Consider the following 21,640-nt stretch of genomic DNA (forward strand, 5'->3'; position numbering starts at 1 on the left):
CTCCCAATGTAGCTAGAATATGTTGCATTGCAATAGGAGGTAAATTGCCGTCATGNGTAGCAAGCTGCCATTATATGTGGCAAGTTGCCGTTATATAAGGCAAGTTGCCATCACGTGTCGCCGCGGCACTAGCGTAGTAAGGAACCTTAAGTTCCTCACCCTTCTTTGTATTAAAAAGACAAGATCTATCTATAACACCGTATAGTATATATCATTGTAATATATGTATTCTGCACGTTGTTAAAGCATACTAACATTTACTTCATTATAAGGCAATTAAATAGTAGCTAGTAGACCTATAGTAGTAAAAAGGTAACGCGTTATAAAAAGTTAGTAGGGTTACTAGCTCGCTTATATTGCTAGCTCACTTATAAACTATATTATCCTATAATAAGGATAGGGTTAGTATTAGCGCCAGTAAAGGCAGTAGTAGCGGCGGCAGCGTTATAGAGAATAAGAGCCCTAAGTTAATATTAGCTTTATATAATCTCCCTAGATAATATATATATATTATTATTACTATTATTATTATTATTAGTAAGGTAAAGTTAGTTAAAGTAAAGGGTTAATATTAAAAGATTGTATAAAGGCGCGCTATTATATAACTATATTATAAAACTGCTAATCTATACTAATAATTTTCTCTAAATTATTGCCAATATTTTAATATTAATACAGTAAAACCTCGTTATACCGTTCAGCTCGGTAGTAGGGGGTTTGAACGTTATGCCGTATGGAAACGTTATATTGCGAGCTCACTTATTAATCGCTGCAAGGAGCTAAATCAACTCTTCTCTCTATCCATAACTACTTAAAGAAGCTCGTAATAGTTATCTGCCTTACTCGCGCAGCTTAACGGCCTCAAATTACTCTCTCTACCTTTATAAGAGCTGTAATTAGAGTCTCATCACCACCCTCTTACTGCCCCTTATAGAGCTTAAGGCGCTTTAGTGCATTTAAAGCCTCATCAAGCTTAATAACTTATGGCTTAACCTCCTCATCGCTTTCTTTATTATCTGGCGCGTCATATAAAGCGACAATTAAGGCCTTAATTGCTTCCTATAATGTAGAGGCCTTAGGCTCTATTAAAGCGTCCTCCCTATTTATATTAATGAAGTCCCTAATAGGAATTAATTGCCTAATTTGCCCTACTTGGCTAAGCTGCTGTAAATACACCTTTAGTTCGGCCTCAAGCTAAGGCTCGCTATACCCGCTTAGCATACCCTAGGGGCCCTTACGGGGTCTAAATATCGTTAAATGCGTAAAGCAATTCATTACGGTTTAAGGGCTAATTTTATACCATACTGCAATAGCCCACTAAACGGCCCTAAGTACGTTTATTATCTTAAGGGGGTTCCTATCTTGTTCCACCTAATTTACCATATAGGATAGCCAGTAGCGGTGGTAATAGGCTTTAAAGGTTCGAATTATACCCTAATCTAAAGGCTAATAGAGAGAGGTAACATTTTTAGGTAGGAATTTAACCCTAGTGTTAAGCAAGCTAGCGCGCTCTAATATTGTAAACATACCCCTAGTATAGCCAGGAGCGGAATTAATAAGTAGGAGGACCTTCCTGCCGCCTATTAAGCCATTAAACCACTTAATATAATTAAGGAATATTAACGCCGTTATCTAGGCCTTTTTGTTAAACCTCTAGGCGAAGTTAAGGCCCCTAAGGTTGCTACGCTGCGTGCCAAAATATTAAGGATTCTTTGCTCTTCTAATGATCCATAGGGGTACAATATAGCTGCCGTCTGCGTTGCTGCAGTAGACGGTTATAATACACTCCTTCTGCTTTTTGGTGCCTAATTACCCTATAGTTACAAGTCCTATATCCGGCGTGGCCTTATAGAAAAGCCCTACCTTATCCATATTGTAGACGTCTTAATTTAGGTACGCATCTACCATAACCCTAAGCTCCTATATGCGCTTTTTAGCGCCCTCTATATCTGCTAACCTAGCCTTACTATATAGTTTCCGTCTTAATATTTAATTCCTTTTCTTAAAGTTATTAACCTAACCGCTTAAGAAGCTAGGCTGTTGTTAACCCTAATAACACGCCATTGTATTCTAAAGCTTTATTGCTATAGCCTAAATAAAGTCGCCGGTAACGAGTATATTAGCGGCCTGCATCCGCTATTGCCATTTAAATAGCGCTTCTTTAAGGTTAGGATTGTTAGGAGCTCTACGCCTCTTAAAGCCCTCCTTGCCGCGTTAAAGGACTAGTGAATTAAGGTACTTATATTTAGGCTTTAAAGAGTCTGATATAATAGACTGTCAAATAAGGCGTTAAAATTAATTAGTAAAAAAGCGAGCAGTGTCTCTCTAAGGTTTTCTAGGGTTCTCGCGGCAGTATACCCGGATTTGCTGCCTTTTACGCTCTAAAACACCATAGCGGCGGAGGCGCTTAGGGTTATCCTTACGCTTCGCCATTATATAGGGCAAGAGGGGTGTTAAATTAATAAATATTAATGGCTGCCGTGCTGGTTTATAGGCTTAAGAGTAAGGGTTAATGCTTCTAAAAATAGGGTTTTCAACACCAAAATATCTCGCGCTATACCGTTCTTGTATGAGAGAGCTTTGAACATAACGGCGTATCAAATTTGAACGTAAGCCTTATAAACCTCATAGTAAAATCAACTGTTCATGGCTATTGACCGTTATACCGTAGAAGAACGGTGTACCAAGAGAACGTTAAAACGCGGCTTTACTGTACTGCAAATATTAACAAATACCAATATTTTATTGGCTGGATTTTCGCTTATTAAAAACTACGCTATTTAGGATCTTAGGGGTATAGATTAGGACCTTCTAAGACTTATTATATAGAGTTAATAAAAGAGTAACGGGACGGCAGACTAGTATAGCGTATAATTAAAGAAGAGAGAGCTAGAGATATAAGTGCAATCCTAAGCCGTTATTAGGATTAGTATTACTTAAAGTAAAATTAAGCTATAAGGGGGGACTATAAAATGGTTATATGCCTCCCCCCCTGCTAGTTAGGTAAGCAAAATAACTTAGCCCCTATATACTCTTTAGGGCTCGCTTATTCTAATAGATATACTAATAGGGGGAGCGTCTAACCCATTTTGTAGTCCCCGCTTTGTACTACTAAATAAAGCTAGCCTACTAGGACTGGCCACTTTCGGTCACTATATAAAAGCCTAAACTATATACTAAAAACGAGTTAAATATCATTCTATTAAAATAGTGCTGCAGCCTAAAGTTATATATCTATTTATTTACAGGTTTAGCTCCTACTATACCTATTTTAAATACAAATATACGTGGCCAATTAACTCGCTTCTTATAATAAGCCCTACTTATTTATTTCCACCATATTACCTCTTAACTTTAGCTTTAACTAATAGGACTAAGGCTCTAAACATTTAATTAAACCACGTCCTTCCTATATATATTTCCATATCTATTTAGAATTAATCTATTTAATATAAGTTGTATATAGTTATATAATGTAGTAGACTCTTAAAATTATAAGAGCTCTTATTTTTCTCCCTTACTTTAGCGCATTTATAGAATTTTTAAGAAAAATATATAACGGCTAGGTTAGCAGAAACATATAAGTAGCCTTTATTTAATAAGTAGAGAAACATTTAAATTATCCTACAAGTCCTAGCTCTCCTCTAATTAACTTTTACTTAGTATTAGCTGTTATAGTACGTGCTGACTGTTAAGGTACGAGGTACGAGGTGACTGTATATTATTGACAAACGATGTCGTGTAAGGATCTATATAGGAGGTGAGGCGGTATATATACACGTCGCTTAGGGGTTAGGTCTGTGCTCGTGTTATAACAACACTAAGTTATAATAACGTATTAGGTCAGTGCCATGACATTAGCTAACTAAGAAGGTTAAGAAACTAGTCTATAACGCTTATATACTATTCCTCGCTATATAAAAGTAGAAGATTCTAGGCTATAGCCCTATAAATATTATTACTATTAAAAATATAATACCGGATAGTGTGGTATAGCACGCTAGCCTAAAGAAGGTCTTCTATAATTAATAATAAAGCGTTCTCTTCTACTAATTTAGTTAGTATATCTAGCAAACAAATACATATTGTATCTCTTATTAGAACTTACTCACCTTTTAAAATCCAGTGGCTCTACTAATTTTACTAATATTACGCTATATAACGAAAGAATAGGAGTGTTTATCGTATTAAAGTTACTTATAAATAACTTACTTTTACCACTTTGGCGGCATCTACAACTGTAGCTAGAATATATTGCATTGCAATAGGAGGTAAATTGCCGCCACGTGTGGCAAGTTGCCGTTACGTAAGGCAAGTTGCCGTCACGTGTCACCGCGGCACTAGCGTAGTAAGGAACCTTAAGTTCCTTACCCTTCTTCGTATTAAAAAGACAATATCTATCTATAACACCGTATAGTACATATTATTGTGATATATATATTCTGCACGTTATTAAAGCATACTGTGGTAGTGTAGATTAGACGACGCCTAGTGCCTTGGCATTTTTCTGTATTTATAGAGCCTTCGGCTTCCTTCCTTCTTTCCTCTATTATATATATTACAACTCTACCAGTTACCGGAAATACACTCTTTTCTTTCTTTCTTACTAACTAACTGACTAACTGACTGACCGACCGACTAACCGACCGACGGCACTGTGACTTTCCTATCTTAGAGAGGTCGCACCCTCCCATAATACTAATACTAATTAGTAAGCGCGTATAGATTAGAAAACACGTAGATAGCTTAGAAGATAGTTATACTGTCCACCTTATAGTAGATTGGAAGATAGTTATACTTATCTACCTTTTATATCAGCCTATTTTAGTTAAAGAGAAGAAGAGAAACCACCTAGGAGTACTTATCTGGTATTTACAACGACTTCTAGACATCTTGTTCTATTTATTTTAGAAGACTACTACGTAGAGCACTTTACCCTACTTAATTAACTTAAACCATTTCCTCAACCGCCTTCTTAACCGCCTCCTTAACCGTTCCCCTACCTTTACCTTTTAAACACCCTTACCTTTACCCTTACTTACTTAAACAATATATAATAAACAAGATATTAGGAATAGAGAAAGATTAGGAGGAAGAAGTAGCTAAATAGGAAAATAGGATTAACCTAATAAAAGCCTCTAAAGATAAACTAACTAACTACCTATAATATAAGATGTACCTATATACAGAGATATATAACTAGCTTAACTTAACACTCTAGGAATTATTCCAGGGAGATTTTAAGGACTTTACGGTTAATATCTTTATATAAATCCCCTTATACTAGCTTTAGTAATTATATAACTGCCTAAATATTAAAGGAGTATAGGTTAATATTAACTATAAACAAAATAAAACACTCCCTTAGTCTTTATACAATATAGTATAAGAAGAAGACTAAACTAAATAGAGTAGAGAGATAATTAAATTAGCTAATAATAAGTACGGACCGACGCTATTAAGATTAATTAAGGTATACATAACAGAGGGTACCTTAAAGAAGTAATAATAAGCTAAAGCTACCGCAACCCAACTAACTGGTACACTAACTACCTCTACCTTTATATTATCTATTATACCTTATTCTACAACTACGTCTACTTTTACACTATCTACTACGCCTTAACCCGCAATAATAATATAGTAACTCTACGTACAATCTACAGATAAGGAGAACCGCCCTATTACTTATTAGGCCATAGAGACGCACTAGCTATAACCGGCTTAGCGTAGGCGAGGCGCAGGCAAGGCGCCTATAAAACGTAGTCGCCCCATATTAGAGAATAGCAGAATTTAGTTTTATAGTTCTACTTCATTAAGAACCAGATACTCTTTATATCCCGTTACTGTTGTTATATTACTACATACCCTAAGGACCTTAGCGTCCTAACAGTACTAAATTCTCATCCCTTTTTAGGGGTAGTGGCCTAACAACACAGCGGTCTGCGAAGGCCACGACTACATAGCAGTAACCCTCTGTTAAGAAGACGACCTATATTTATTAATTATATCGCAGCCTATTAACCTAATAGCGAGACGCGGGCGTACTAGCGTAGTGCGTACTACTAAGCCTAGGGATTAGCCCTAGGATAATATAGGCGAACCTATATTGTCCTAAATAGAACCGGAAGCTATAGATAAAGGGGATATATAGAAAGAAATACAACGGCTAGAAAACGAGAAGCTACAACTCCTAGAGTAAAGAAAACTATACTTACTTAGGGAAGAGGTGGAAGTACTAAGACGGCGTTAACGCGGCGAGGTAACGTTAACTCCTATTCCTAACCCAGATCTATAACCTTAAACTATCCTATTAGAGTACTTAGATAGTAGCCAAATACGTCTAAACCTTAAGTAGAAGGCTACTAATATAATAGGCGCTTTATTAAAACGGGCCGTTAAAATAAAGAAGATTGCTCTATATTATGGCAAGACTATATAAGAGCACTAAGACTTCTATAATAGCTTAAAGCTAGCGTTCCGCTTAGAGTACGACGGCTTCGCGGATAAGGATACTAAAGTTGCGTTTACTATATAATATATAAAGGGGACCAACCGAACCCTTTAGCTGTAGTATAAAGATAACCACCTAAACACGCAGTTTACCTAGGAGGAGCTTATAGAATTCCTACTTAACCAGATTAAAAGTCCTATTAATTAAGAACTCTATATAGCCCTAACCTATTTAAGGGTAATATAGCAAACTAATTAACTAGTAAATGAGTTTGCTGCTTACCTAACCTCCTTAAAAGCGTAAATAAACCCTCCTTATAATATAAAGCATCTAATAATATATCTATTCGCGAAGCTACGGCTAGAGCTACGGGTTGCTATTACCAACTATTAAGAATTCCCTTAAACTTAAGACCAGCTAGTTTCCCTAGCTGCCCTATTAGAGGAAAACTAGAAGAGTGTAAGCGCCCTATAGGGTAGAAGCAATAGGCGCGCCGTAAACTTAAATATAAAGACTACCTAGTTAGGTAACTTAGGGAGAACAGACTCTAAAACCACCGCTAGCGACTTAACGGTGGAGCAAAGTAATACCGCTAGGGGTTCGACTTAGCCTAAAGGAAACTATAAAAATTATAGTAAGCTAGGATATTGGTGGCGACAATGCCCGGAGTAGTAATAGCAACAGCAGCCGCCACCAAGCAGCGTAAACGCTATCTCTACGCTAGGAAAAGGTAGGCGCCCTTAGAGCCCCTTATACCCGTAGGGCGTAAGCTACTACTAGATTATAAGGAAGCTATTACTATCTTAGGAGAAGTCCTATCCTAGCAGACTTAGAAGGAGACCTTAGTAATGCTTAATCTCGGCGCCAAAGTAAATGTAATTAATTAGCGATTTGTAATAAAGTATAACTTTAAAATACTAGACATAGAATTTCCTACCTACTCCTAGTTAAATAAAACTTAGGTATATTACTATAAAGCCTATAAGGTACCATTATAAATAAAGGACAGCTAGGGTAGGATTAGGGAAGTAACCCTTATCTACTATAGAATGGCTAACGCATCCCCTACTATTACCCTAGGTATACCGGGGTTAAAGAAGGCCCGACTTCTTATTAACTATAGGGTAAAGGCGTAGTAATAGAAGCTAGACGGCTTATCCCTATTACTATAAACCCCTAAGAGTTTCGCGGAGTCTCTCTAGAGGGAATCTAGGGTCTTCGCCCTAGTAATTACTAGATTAATGCCTAGCAAATAAAACGACGGCAGCTTACCGGTTCTTCCCCCACAGTTAAAAAAAGCTAGTAATATCTTCTTATATAAGGAAGCAGGAAAGCTACCCCAATACTACTAGGGCGACTATGCTATTGACCTAGAAGAGGGATAGGAGGTCCCGTATAGACCGCTTTATAACCTTTTAGTTAAGGAGCTAGAGGTACTAAGGGAGTACTTAGACAACGCCTTAGCTAAAGGTTAGATCTAACTAAGTACTAGTCCCGTAGGGGCACCTACCTATTTATACCTAAAAAAGACAGGAAGCTGTAGCTTTATATAGACTATAGAGGCCTTAATAAGGTAACGATTAAGAATTATCTCGTACTACTATTAATTAGTAAGACCTTAGACCGCTTAGCAGGTTTTAAGATCTTTACTAAGTTAGACCTAATAAATATATACTACCGTCTTTATATCCATCGGGGCGATAAGTAAAAGACGGCGTTCCGTACGCGTTACGGCTACTTTAAGTATTTAGTTTTGCCTTTTAGGTTAACCAACGGACCAGTGACCTTTTAGGGCTATATTAATTAAGTCTTATTAGGACTAGTAGATATCTTCTATATAGTCTACCTTAATAATATTCTAATTTTCTTAGAAAATCTAGAGGAACACTAGCGCCACGTACTAGAAGTACTACGTAGGTTGCGGTAATATTAACTATATACAAACCTTAAGAAGTATAGGTTTAGCGTATAAGAGGTTAAGTTCCTAGGATATATTATTAGTCCTAAAGGCGTAGCAATAGATTCTAGCTAGGTAGAAGCCATTACTAAGTAGAAGAGCCCTTAATCCTATAGGAATGTCTAGGTCTTCCTAGGTTTTACCAACTTCTATTACTAGTTTATTTATAAGTACTCTGCTATTACAAAGCCTATTACTAATCTCCTTAAGGGAGTAAAGAACGGCCATAAAGCTGGGCCTTTTAGTTGGCCAGAAGAGGCGGAGTAGGCAATACGCCGGCTCTGCAATGCCTTTACAACGGCGCCGCTTTTACGACACTATACGCCGAGCTTACCGACCTAGTTAGAGACTAATGCCTCTATATAAGGCCTAGCAGCAATTATATTATAGCTATTTAAAAATGGCCTTTGGTATCTAATAGCCTTTTAGTCTAGGAAGCTTTCGCCAGTAGAACGTAATTATAAGACCTATAATTAGGAGCTACTAGCTATTATAGAGGCTTTTAAGCATTAGAGACACTATATTAAAGGGCTATTAAGCCGCCTAAAAGTGCTTATAGACCATAATAATCTAAAGGGTTTTATAAAAGTAAAAGCCCTTAATAGATGGCAAGCTAGATAGGCTATAGTATTAGCTGCCTATGACTTTATTATTAAGCATAGGGCGGGAAAAACGAACCCCGTAGACGCGCCGTTAAGGCGACTCCTAGGCGTAGGGGGTCCGCTAGAAGAAAACACTATACTACTATTACTCTAAAGGACTTTAGGAATATGGGGCCACTAACCTAAAGTAAAAGTCCTATTAGGTATATAGGAAAGCGAGCCTTCTATAGAGGTGTTATTTCTACGGCTATAAGCCAGCGACCTGACGGCGGTACGCCTAGGCTATATAGTATTACGGTTCAACTAGGCAACCTACACGTATACTGTTAAGCAGCGTATAATAAGGACCTAAGTTAGAGAAGCTAGTACTTAAGAGAGTGCTTATAAGTCCAGTACGGAAACAGTTATTAAGCTTATTAAAGGACTTTAGACTAAAGATAACTTTATGCTATAAAAGCGCAGCAATAGCGTAGATACGGCGAGACGCTGTTAACGCACCCGCTTGAAGCTAGTGTGGCAGTTTAATTCTAATAGACTACTTTATTACCGCGGGAGGTTATATATACCCCTAGACCTAATAGTTTATATAGAGCTCCTACAGATCCACCACGATAATGCCCTAGCTGGCTACTTCGGTAAGAAAAAGACTTTAGATCTACTCTTACGTAAGTACTACTAGCCTAGTATAACTACGGACGTTATAAACTACATCTCTACCTATAATCTATGCTAGCGTATATATGCGCTTTAATATCGCCCTTATAGCGAGCTCTAAGCGCTGCCTTACCCGGACCAGCTGTAGTAGGAGATTATAATAGACTTTATTACAGGCCTACCGCCTAGCAAATAAGGCAATAAGGTGTATAACGCAATATATATAATAGTCGACCGCTATACTAAGATGGCCTTATATCTGCCTATAGTAAAAACTATTACTATAACCGAACTTGCGGACCTCTTCCTTAATAAAGTAGTACGCCGTTTTGGAGTCCCTAGGGGGATTATATCTAATTGTAGTAGTATCTTTACTAGTAAGTTCTAGTTAGAGCTATGCTTTACTACGAAGATAAAACGTAGGCTAAGTACGGCCTTTTACCCGTAAACGGACGGGTAAATAGAACGCCAGAACTAAACCCTAGAGTATTACCTCTATATATTCTGTAATAAAAAGCAAAGTAACTAGGTAGGCCTCTTATTACTAGCCGAATTCGCCTATAATAATGCTAAATATAGCATAATGGGTATAAGCCCGTTCTATACCTGCTACGGGTTTTACCTATATTTAAAATACAAGATTAAAGCAGACGATAGTAGTTCTATTCTAGCCGCCTTTAAAAGAATTAAAAGAATATTCCTTAAACGTGAAGCGCTGGCGAAACGCTAGGAGCACGCCGCCGAGGCGTAGGCGAAATACTATAATCGTTATCACTAACTATAGGTATACAAAGTAGGGGATCTAGTCTTGCTATTAACTAAGAACCTTAAACTAAAAAGGCTAAGTAAGAAACTTATAGCACGCTTTATTGGACCTTTTAGTATAGCCAAACTAGTTAGAAAGTAAGTATACTAACTATATCTACCTACGTCTTACTATATCCACCTAGTGTTTTATATTAGCTTACTAGAGCTATATAAACAACGTAAGGGCACTACTAAAGACCCTCTACTAGGGCCTATTAAGCTAAACAATTAAGCGGACTAAGAGGACCGATATGAGGTAGAAGAAGTACGTAGAAGGAGGGGATATAACTAGACCCTATAGTACCTAGTTAAGTAGAAAGGCTAGCTAGAAGAATATAATAAATAGGTCCCAGTAGAGGACATTAATAAGGACGTAAAGGAGACGTATAATAGTTACTTTACCCTAAGGGGCAAATAGAAAAGAAAGTAGGTGGGAGAATAAAAAACTTTTAAATTATAACTAGGATTACGCCCTACCAGTAGGGCGATGACGGAAAGACGGCGGAGCGATAGCAGCACGCCGATAGAAATATAGATACTCTACAGCTCCAACGAATTCTCCCTCTCCTCCCCTCCTTCCTTATCCTCCTCCTCCTCCTCCTCCTTATCCTCCTCCTCCTCCTCCTCCTCCTTATCCCCCTTACCCTTATCCTCCTTATCCCTTACAATAGAAGGCATATTGGCCTATAAGTACTATTAGTATACGCTATAACGGCGAAACACCTACGCTACAATATGTACTAAAGCGCGTATTATATTAAGAATTCCTTTAAGAGTACGACGGATGGCTTGTAATTCCTGCACTTAAAGTAAAGGAAAGTCTTTGCCCTTTAGGCGCTAGCGGAGACCATGCTTGGCGCCGGTGCGTACTAAGACCTTAATATCCTTTGTAAAAGACTTCTAGACAGCAGTAACGCGAGTATTAAGGTTAGCCGTATCTCCGCCAGCAACCCACTAGCACTTAGCCCTATTAATAAGGGCAAGTAGCTTATTTAGGCGGCTATAGAAGGCCTTAGGGACCTAGTCTATTAGCTATCAGAACCTAAACTAACGCACTTAGACGTACTAATTGGCACGACTTATTTAGTTATTGGTAGTACCCGTAATTGCAGTTAGCCTACTTACCGCAGGTAGCCCGCCTAGTAGTGGCTATACGCTTAGCGTAACGGAGGTAGATTAGTTCTAGTAAAGCTAGGAAAGCGGCTTATAAGCGGTATAGGAGCTTTAACGGCGCCTAGTAGGGTTAGCAATAGCTATAAGCTAGTATAAAGAATACTTACAGAAGACTCGCAAGCAGGCGAACCAACAGCTTAGCGCTTGCGATTTATAATTAATTAGAAGTCATAAAGAAGGCGAGTTGTAGGCTAAATAAATTAAAATGGAATTGGAAGGGAAATCTAATGTCCTACTTAGGTAGGAACTCCTACCTTTATAGATCTCTACAAGGTCCTATTATTATATTATCCTATTATTATATTGCCCTATTATTACATTATCTAATTTACTTAAATTTGTTAAAAACTTTTTATTTAGAGAAGGGCAATAATAGCACTCCTATTGTATAATAGCGTCGGCTAAGGATAGCCGCTTAAGAAGGGGGGGGTAATTGTTAGGCTATAAAGACGTACTGGCCGTAACCGGCTTAGCGTAGGTGAGGCGCAGGCGAGGCGCCTACAAAACGTAGTCGCCCCGTATTAGAGAATAGTAGAATTCAGTTTTACAGTTCTACTTCATTAAGAACTAGATACTCTTTGCATCCTGTTACTGTTATTATGTTACTATATACCCTAAGGACCTTGGCGTCCTAATATTACTATAACTAGCTATAGTAAGGAAATTGCGAATACAGCTAAGATATATATAGAGGAGTAGAAATACGGTGGCATAAACAAAAGCCTTAACTATAAATTAATAATATTTTATAACATCTATAATTAAGCAGACGTACCCTAAGAAGCCTACCTTAAGGCATTCCCTACTATGCTAAAAGGACTAGCTTTGGACCACTTCTATATAAACTAACTATCTTACTTACTATTTACTAAAGCTTGCAAGCACCTTTAAAATTTCTTTAAAGGACTAGGATTTTAACGCAAGAACCTAGACGAGTATAATACCATTATACTTATAATAGTAATAGCAGGAAATATAGACAAGTTAACAAGCGAATGTCTCCAATTGTTAATCTATAGACTTCGTTAACTATAGTATAGCCTTAAACCTACCTTATAAACTATAGACTTCCTTTATAACAAAATCGTCACTTCTTACTAGGGAATCCTAGTATATAGATATATAGTCTCTAACCCACCGGACAACCTTAGAGCCCTTATTAATAAACTTTAATCGTCTATTATAGTATATAAGAAAGAGTATATAGAGAAGATATAAGCCTTCTTTATAGACCAACGGTTCTATAAAAGAGATAATAACTACGACCGCAGCAACCGTAATAACCCTCCATATAACCGCAACCAAAAGAAACTACGTTGCTTTATATATAATAGGGAAGGATATCGCTTATAGAGACATACTAAGGAGGAGTAAGAAGAGTCTAAAGCTAAGTTTAGAACTGCTAATAGAGATAGGTTTAGCAAATTCGATAACTAATTTAAGAAATAACTTAACTAATATATTATAGATTACGAGGATAACAATACTAACTTAGAAGAAGAGCTTAAGAAAGCTTTTTAAGCACTAACTATTAATGCAAATTATAAGGCAACTAACAAGAACTCACAACTAAATATTAATTACTACTATACCTCCCTTAGCCAAGTAGAACAGTAGAAAGCAATTTCTATAGCCGCCACCCTAGCTAATAAAGCCTTTGGCCATTTGGTTATAACTATAGATAATATAGTACCTCTTATAACCGACTAGGACCCCTTTACCTATAATATAACTATATTTACGTCCCGCTATACTGCAGACAAGTTTCTAGGTATAATAATTAACATAGGAGCATCTAAACGATCTATAGTAAGATATAGCCAATTCTTAGCATTCTAGAGACTCAATACTAATGTATAGCTTAATACCACTACACAAGGCATGGTTAACGTATAGTTTAGCATTAAATTAACCTCATTAATCGGATTAGCTAAAGTAATTACCCTAATTAGCATAATCGAGTTTCATATTATTAAGGTCGACACCCTATTTTTACTTTACTTAGCAGATATAGATTACCTATAAGTGTACTATAACAACCTAAAAAATATGCTAATCACCCCTTAGAGCGAAGTACCCATCGTATATTGCTTTAGCCACCCTTTCCTACTTTAGAACACATCCCTATGTACTTATTTAACTAAGTTATTTAAATAAAACCCCTACTACCTTACCGACGTAGAATTGAAGCAACTATATTACCGTTTTAGCCACCCTTTAGCTGAGCGTCTTATACGAATACTTAAACGCTTAGGGTATAATATTAACAGCAAGACCTTAGATTATCTTATACACTACTACCACCATTATTAAAAATATAGAAAGTCGCCTAGTAGATTCAGATTTACCTTATATAATAATATCGATTTTAACTATTTAATTATAGTTGATATTATGTATATTAATAGCGCACCCCTTTTGTATATTGTTAATAAAGGAATATAATTTTAAGCTAGCAGATAGCTGTAAAATATCAGCGCTAAGCATATATAGGATGTATTATAAATATACTGGATTAATACATACCTAGGACCTCCTAATATTATTATATATAATATAGGCAAGAATTTTATAAGTAAGGAATTTAAATAATACGCTATAATATTTGGAACAGTTATAAGAAGTATACCTATTAAAGCCCACAATTCAGTTAGAATGGTAGAACGCTACTATAGCCCCCTCCGTCGCATATACCATATCATTACTATAAAACTGCCAGATATTAGTAAAGATATAGCCCTGTAAATGGCTTTTAAAGTAATTAATAATTCCGCAGGCCCTAATGGTCTTATACCCACCTTACTAGTATTTGGAGCTTACCTACGTATGGTGGAATCCGACGTACCTAACCCTACAGTTATATAATAAGCAGTAGCTCTTAAAAAGGCTATAGAAGAAGTTAAGAAGCTTAAAGCTGAGCGCTAAGTAGTAGATGCCCTTAACATGCGCAACGGACCCAAAATAACTGCAATCTATAACCTACTACTTAACTCACCTATATTAATATAGAGAGAAGGATCTATAGGCTAACCTAGCTACTAGTCTAGTCCGCACAACCTACTTAGTATTAAAAATAAGACCTATACTATATAACTTCCCTACAGACCCACTAACTTCTATAGTATGGTTATAAAACTATATCTAGTAAACCCTAAGATTACAAAGAATACGTAACTAAAAGATAATAAAAGCGAACCACCTTAAACTAAGCCTAAACCCCTACCTTAAACTAAACCTAAACCCCTACCTTAAACTAAGCCTAGACCTTAACCCGTTAAGCGTAGAAGAGGTAGACCATATAAGTACCCTATTAAAGCTAATACCGCGAACATTTTAATATATCTATAAGATAAGGACAATAATTAACTTATAAAGTCTAATTAGTTTATAGTATTACGCTAAAAGGAAATTAAGGGATTACTTAAGAAAGGAGTTTTTAAACTAGTTAACCCTAAAGACATACTATAAAGCAACAGAGTATTTAACTCTAGATTTGTTAACAAGATTAAAAACCCCAGTTTTAATAAAGCCTTTAAGAAGTTAAGACTAGTTATATAGGTATATAATAACCTAGAAAAAGACCTTGTATTAACCTAATTACCTATAATCTAACGAGTTAGCCAACGCCTTATTCTCTATATTACGGCTATAACTTAGAATAATAGCACATATCTCTACTTATAAGATATTTTATAGGCCTATATATAATTAGCTATAAGACTAAATTGAGACTTCTATATTAGGGCACCTCTTAAACTTAGTATAGTACTTAAAGTCTTATAAGGCACAATTTTAAAGGTTATTAGACCTTTATACGGCATTCCTAAGGTAGGTAATTATTAGTTTAAGACTTACTATAACTACTATATTAAAGAACTAAATATAAGCCAATCTACTTATAACCCCTGCTTACTCCACCTTAACAACCCTATAAATTTTGGAATAGTTAGTTTATAGACTAATAACACCCTCCTACTAGCTAACTTAGTCTTTACAGCTTTAGAATAGGAGAAGATTAAAAAAGCTAAGTTCTTAACTAAGGAATGTAAATAACTTACGCTAAAACACCTAATTAAGTTTAATGGAGGTATTATCCGATAATAGGATTATATAATTACGCTTACGCAAAAGCGCTAATACTAGAACTTGACCCTTATTAATATTAAGGAAGCTATTATAATAACTAGTTTTAGAGGCACTATTTACATAGTACTTATACTTAAGAACTAATACATCGCCTAATAAGTAAGAGGAGCTTATATTGCGTCCGTATGCCAGCCTAAAACTTTTTTTAATTTATCCTACGCTGCCTAGGTAATTAACCCTAATAAGAAAGACACAAAACTACTTAATAAGAGGATTTAGTGGCAAATTAAGAACCTAATAAGAGGTTTAAACTTTGTTAAACTCGATATAGAGATATTATAACTACTTATATTTACTAATTCCTTATTTACAAATAATAAGGATCTCTCTTTACAGATTAAATACATCTTAGTACTAGCAAACTTATTAAATAAGATAAACATCGTCCACTGGTCCTTAGTTAAGTGTAAGAGAATTACTAGAAGCGTACTAGTCTCTAAATTATATGCTATAGCCCATAGTTTTAATATTAGCGCTATAATTAAGGCCATAGTTGAATTGCAACTTAATATTAGCCTACCGCTTATTCTTTACACTGATTTAAAGTTGATTTATAAATGCCTCGTTAAACTAGGAACTATATAGGAGAAGAGACTTATAATTGATGTTATATGCCTATATTAGTTATATAAAAGACGCAAAATAGCTAAAGTTAAGTAGATCGATAGAGACAGTAACCCTACAGACGCTATAACTAAAAGTAAACCATTATTAGCTCTTAAGCGACTTATTAACATAAACCGAATTAAGTTAAAGACAGTAGAATAGGTAGAACGTGCTACTGACAATAGCACTAATATAAAGGCATAGGGTAAGGAAGGAAGGAAGGAAGGAAGGAAAAAAGGAAAGAGAAGTGTATATATGGATTTTTAAACTACACAGTTATAGGATACTAGTCCTCCGCATTTTCTAAAGTACTCCTAGTATAGCTAGAATATATTGCATTGCAATAGGAGGCAAATTGCCGCCACGTATAGCAAGTTGCCGTTATATAAGGCAAGTTACCGTCACGTGTTACCGCGGCACTAGCGTGGTAAGGAACCTTAAGTTCCTTACCCTTCTTCGTATTAAAGAGATAACATCTATTTACAACACCGTATAGTATATATTATTGTGATATATATATTCTGCACGTTGTTAAAGCATACTAATAACAACCTATCTAAGTTATAGATCTCTTCTCTATAGTGTTTTTATCCATATTTAATATTAATGCGAAAAGTGTGAATATTTAATATATTAAGTATTAAATATTTTATATAAGTATAGAAGTATTTTACTATTTTATATAGTTATATAGGATATACTATAGATAGTAGTATAGGAAATAGGTAGGAAATAGTTATAGAATATATAGTAAAGGGGAGAGAGGTAGGGAGAGAGGTAGGTAAAGGGGGGGAAGAGGCGAGGGGTAGAGTCTAAATGCCTATATATATTTGTTATCTTATAAATCAGACGCTCCGCAGAAGATTTATTCTATAATATAGGATAACGCATAAACCCTCCACTAACTCCTACTAACTCCTAGACTAATTAGAATAGCGCACTAATTATAGCCCCCTACGTATCCCTATTACCTAATAAAATCTTCTATAAAGTGTCTAAGAGCTTATAGGCGTTGCTTTAGTGCGAAATAAATGTTTTAAAAATCGAATTTTATGTATTTCTATAAGCTATATCTGTCGGTATCACCCGGGGGGGTACTGTAATTGCAATATAAGGTAACAGGTTCTTAATTCATTCGTGTCTTTCCTTCGCAGAGGATCGTAAGGATTGCAGTGCCTAAATAGGGGGGGGTTGATGAGTCACCATAAGGATGACTAATTAGGGACACACAACTACGCAACCTGTCCATACATTCCAATATATACATTCCAACACTGGCGACATTTACAAAAAGGGAAAGAAGGTAAGAAAGTATAAAGGAGAAGTATATAGGTCAACAGGTACTTAGGGCAGGAATCGCGGATATCTTAGGTATTGTAGGCGTTGCGGATATTGTTACGGATATTACGGATATTGTTACGGATATTGCGGATATTGCTGCGGATATTGCGGATATTGCGGATATCGTAAATATTACGGAAGGTGTTGTAGGAGTATCTAAGTATCTATAGTCCTATCCGTCGTCGTCAAAATAATAGTTAAGGAAGTTAATATTAAGAGTAAGGTTTTCAGATTTCGTACCACTAGGTTCCGTACTACTAGGTTCCGTACTACCAGTAAGGCTATAGGCAAAGGCATTGTTGTTTATAGACATAACCATATTCTTAGCGGTTTTAATTAGTATTAGTCTATTTAAAGTCATAAAGTGTTCAATACCATAGTCGTCGTAGAAGAAATTACCGCTAGTGATAGTTGGAACTATGTCCTTGTTAAAGTCATCGTTGATATCATTGTCCGCGAGGTACTGGTGGACATATCTCTTAAATCCTTCTCTTGCTTTGTTACGTTCTTCCTTAGTGTACTTAGTTAACTAACAGTCTCCTTTCTTACACACGAAGCACGTCCTAGCATTATTACCGTAATAATTATTTAATAAACTTGGTCGGGATATCGGTCAGTAGTAGCGACGGTCAGTAAAGAACACGTCCGTAGGCTGTTCTGTAAGCTGTAAGAACACATTGGCAGGTTATCCTATAGTACCATTAATCTTCTTATAAGTGACGATTAATAATTATAGGCTGTTTATGAGGCCAGTAAGTATAGTAGGCGGGTTCGAGCAAGCTACCTAGCAAGCAGCGACGTCTTAACAAGCGACGATGAGCTTATTATGTAGGAAATCGTCATTATGGAGGTTAGCGTTGAGACCATGCTGTAAATGACGGAGGTTGTTGAGCAGTAGCTGTAGGCAGTCCTCTGTAGACTTGCCCTCGCTCTTTATCATTACTATCTTAAGAGTTATAGCGTTCCACTTTGTTAGAACTCCACGCTTGTATTCTAGTCCTTTAAAGTGGTTGCGTATAGCGTTACAGATGCTGTTAAAGGTGGTATAGGTTGCCTTATTCTTATAGTAGAAGTTAAGAGCAATACCATATAGCATTATCGGAAAGCCTTTAATCTTTGCCTCTTGCGGTATACCAACTCTATCACAAAGGTCGTTAAAAATCGTAAGCTTGCGGTCGAAGTTGTCATCCTCTTCGCTGTATTTGCTTTCCTCTATGTACATCTTTACTAGGGTTACTAAGTCTCTGCCGTAATTAATGGTGGCTATAACTTTTGTAGAAGGAGCTGCGGCGTTTATAGGGGAAGCTGTAACGTTTGTAGAGAGAGCCGTGGCGTTTGTAGGGGGAGCTATAACGTTCGTTAGGGGAGCCGTGACGTTTATGGGTGAGGGGGGCTCGGCCGTAGGGAGGTCATTTAAGACAGCTGGGGTTAGGGTAGGTGACATTAAGGGGGTTGATAAACGTAATTTAAGACAGCGGTTAATAACGTACGAATTAAAGGGTCCTTTATTATTAATGTATAGCTTAATTTCTTCATCTAACCATTCCGTAGGGTCATCCTCGTGGGCGACATTGTACAGTGCTTATGGTACTAACTTGCTCTTTTTGTTAAAGACCCATACTCCATTACGTTAGAGTAGTTGTTTAAGTTCCTTAATTGCGGACCTGTAAGCGTCCTTAAATGTCTATACCTCGAAATTATCAAAGTCCTCTTGGTATGATTCCCATAAGCTTTTATCCTTAAAGTTACGCTTAGTATACTTATTAATTTTTAAAGTCAATGTAGTTGGTGATATCTTTTGCGGTAGTCTCATTAGTTAGGGTAATCCCGTTGCCCCAGTCCGGATGTTAAATTCCTATATCGGATATAATTAACTAGTGTAAATCGTGGTGTTTGTGGCTTACAAAGGCCGTAGGAAGGAAGGGGATACGCTGGCGTTTAGGGCGTGCTGTTGACGTAATTTTCAACGTGGCAGATCTGTAAGGTAGCAAACGGTGTCGGGATTATAGGTAGGTAGGTGCTACTAACGCTGCTAGGTTGCTATAGTGTACTAGCGCTTAGTAAAGAGGTCGTACTAGGTATTGATTTGCGTGGTGGACGCGAACCGGATAAAGCCTTAGTAGGAGCCAGTTCTTTGAGTTCCCAGGGCCTTGGTAGGAAGGGTTCTCCTTATCAAGTGGTTAATTTGCGTAATAGACGCGAACCAAACAAAGCCTTGGTAGGAGTCGGTTCTTTAAGTTCCCAGGGCCTTGGTAGGAAGGGTTCTCCTTAGCAAACGCGACAAGATCGACGGGCCTTGGTAGGAGCGATCGCGTGTTGTCTCTCAAGTGGTTGTTTTGCGTGATGGACGCGAACCGAACGAAGCCTTGGTAGGAGTCGGTTCTTTAAGTTCCCAGGGCCTTGGTAGGAAGGGTTCTCCTTAGCAAACGCGACAAGATCGACGGGCCTTGGTAGGAGCGATCGCGTATCGTCTCTCTTCGTAATAACACCTAGCTGATCTGTGATATCCACTGATCAGTGTCGGTATCACCCGGGGGGGTACTGCAATTGCAATATAAGGTAACAGGTTCTTAATTCATTCGTGTCTTTCCTTCGCAGAGGATCGTAAGGATCGCAGTGCCTAAATAGGGGGGGGTTGATGAGTCACCATAAGGATGACTAATTAGGGACACACAACTACGCAACCTGTCCATACATTCCAATATATACATTCCAACAATATCCTAATACAATAGTTATAATATATATGTTTAATATAATAGATTCTTTAGGTAATTATATCTTTATAAATATATACTATAACCCTATATCTATAATACTAAGGGGTGAGATATATCGTCGTAAAACGTAAGTTAGATTCTTAACGGAATCTTCACTAAAACTTAACTAACTATCTATATCCAACTTTTTATATAATAGAGCTATAATATCGCCACAATATAGAGGCGATAGAGAAGATAAAGAGCTTTTACCTCGTAGTGTTTTAGAGATAATTAGACCTAGAGAAGTATATAAGTTTTAGCAGTAAGGTAAGATTGCAATAAAAATTAACCGACTACCTATATCTAACTTCTTGTAGAATAAAGCTACAATATCGCTGTAATATAGAGGCGATAGAGAAGAAAAAGAGCTTTTAGCTTATAGTATTTTAGAGACAATTAAACGTAGAGAAGTATATAAGGTATAGTAGTAAGGTAAGATTGCGACCGATAATAAAATACAACTAATAAAAATGCGACCAACGAAAATACAACCGACTGCCCATATTATAATATGGCTATAACGTGGTTATAATATAATAAATAGAGAATCTAAAGAGATCTTACCTTATAGTATTTTTATAATAACTAGACGTTATAAAAGGGTTGAGATATAGTAGTAAAAAAGAAGAATTGTTACCTAATAAGAAACATTAAGTTCGTATACAAAGGGCGCCTATAAGCTCTTAGACCCTTAGGGAGAAATTCCTCTCAGTGTAATCTAATTGGTCTAGGAGTCTATAGGACTAGGGTAAGGTCCATAAGCGTAGCGCTAGCCCTTAGCTACGTCGTGGCGCAATTTCTCTCCGGGGTCTAATTTATAAGATAACACGCTTGTGTACGGATCCTATTTTATTACGTACTTTAGTTTTATATAGAGGCTTGACCTAATATTCAATATTTAATAAAATATCAATATAAGTTGACGGTTCAATATCAATATTAACACAGTCTTATATTAATATTAAATATAGATAAAAAACACTGCTTCTCCGCGAGCGTAGACCCTTCTTTCCGATACTCGCTTCTTGAATAATAGGCCTGCAGGCCTTAATTCTTAACTCGATTCTTTTCTAGTATTGGAAATGACTATGTGAAGACCTTCACGGAGACTCGCAGGATTTTTATTTTGTTCTTTTCT

General features: G+C 36.6%; 1 protein-coding gene across 1 annotated transcript; it reads right to left on the minus strand.

Moving 5' to 3' along the window:
• Positions 1-1,446: 1,446 nt before the first annotated feature.
• On the minus strand, positions 1,447-1,632 carry K441DRAFT_581494 (uncharacterized protein; the record flags this gene model as incomplete). The annotated part of the gene is made up of 1 exon (XM_067644413.1): positions 1,447-1,632. A coding segment is annotated over one exon (186 nt), but the record flags the coding sequence as incomplete, so codon positions are not given.
• Between the last annotated feature and the right edge of the window lie 20,008 nt (positions 1,633-21,640).

The sequence above is a fragment of the Cenococcum geophilum genome (genome assembly GCF_001692895.1).
Source record: "Cenococcum geophilum 1.58 unplaced genomic scaffold K441scaffold_51, whole genome shotgun sequence".
In the NCBI taxonomy this organism is placed as follows: domain Eukaryota; kingdom Fungi; phylum Ascomycota; class Dothideomycetes; order Gloniales; family Gloniaceae; genus Cenococcum; species Cenococcum geophilum.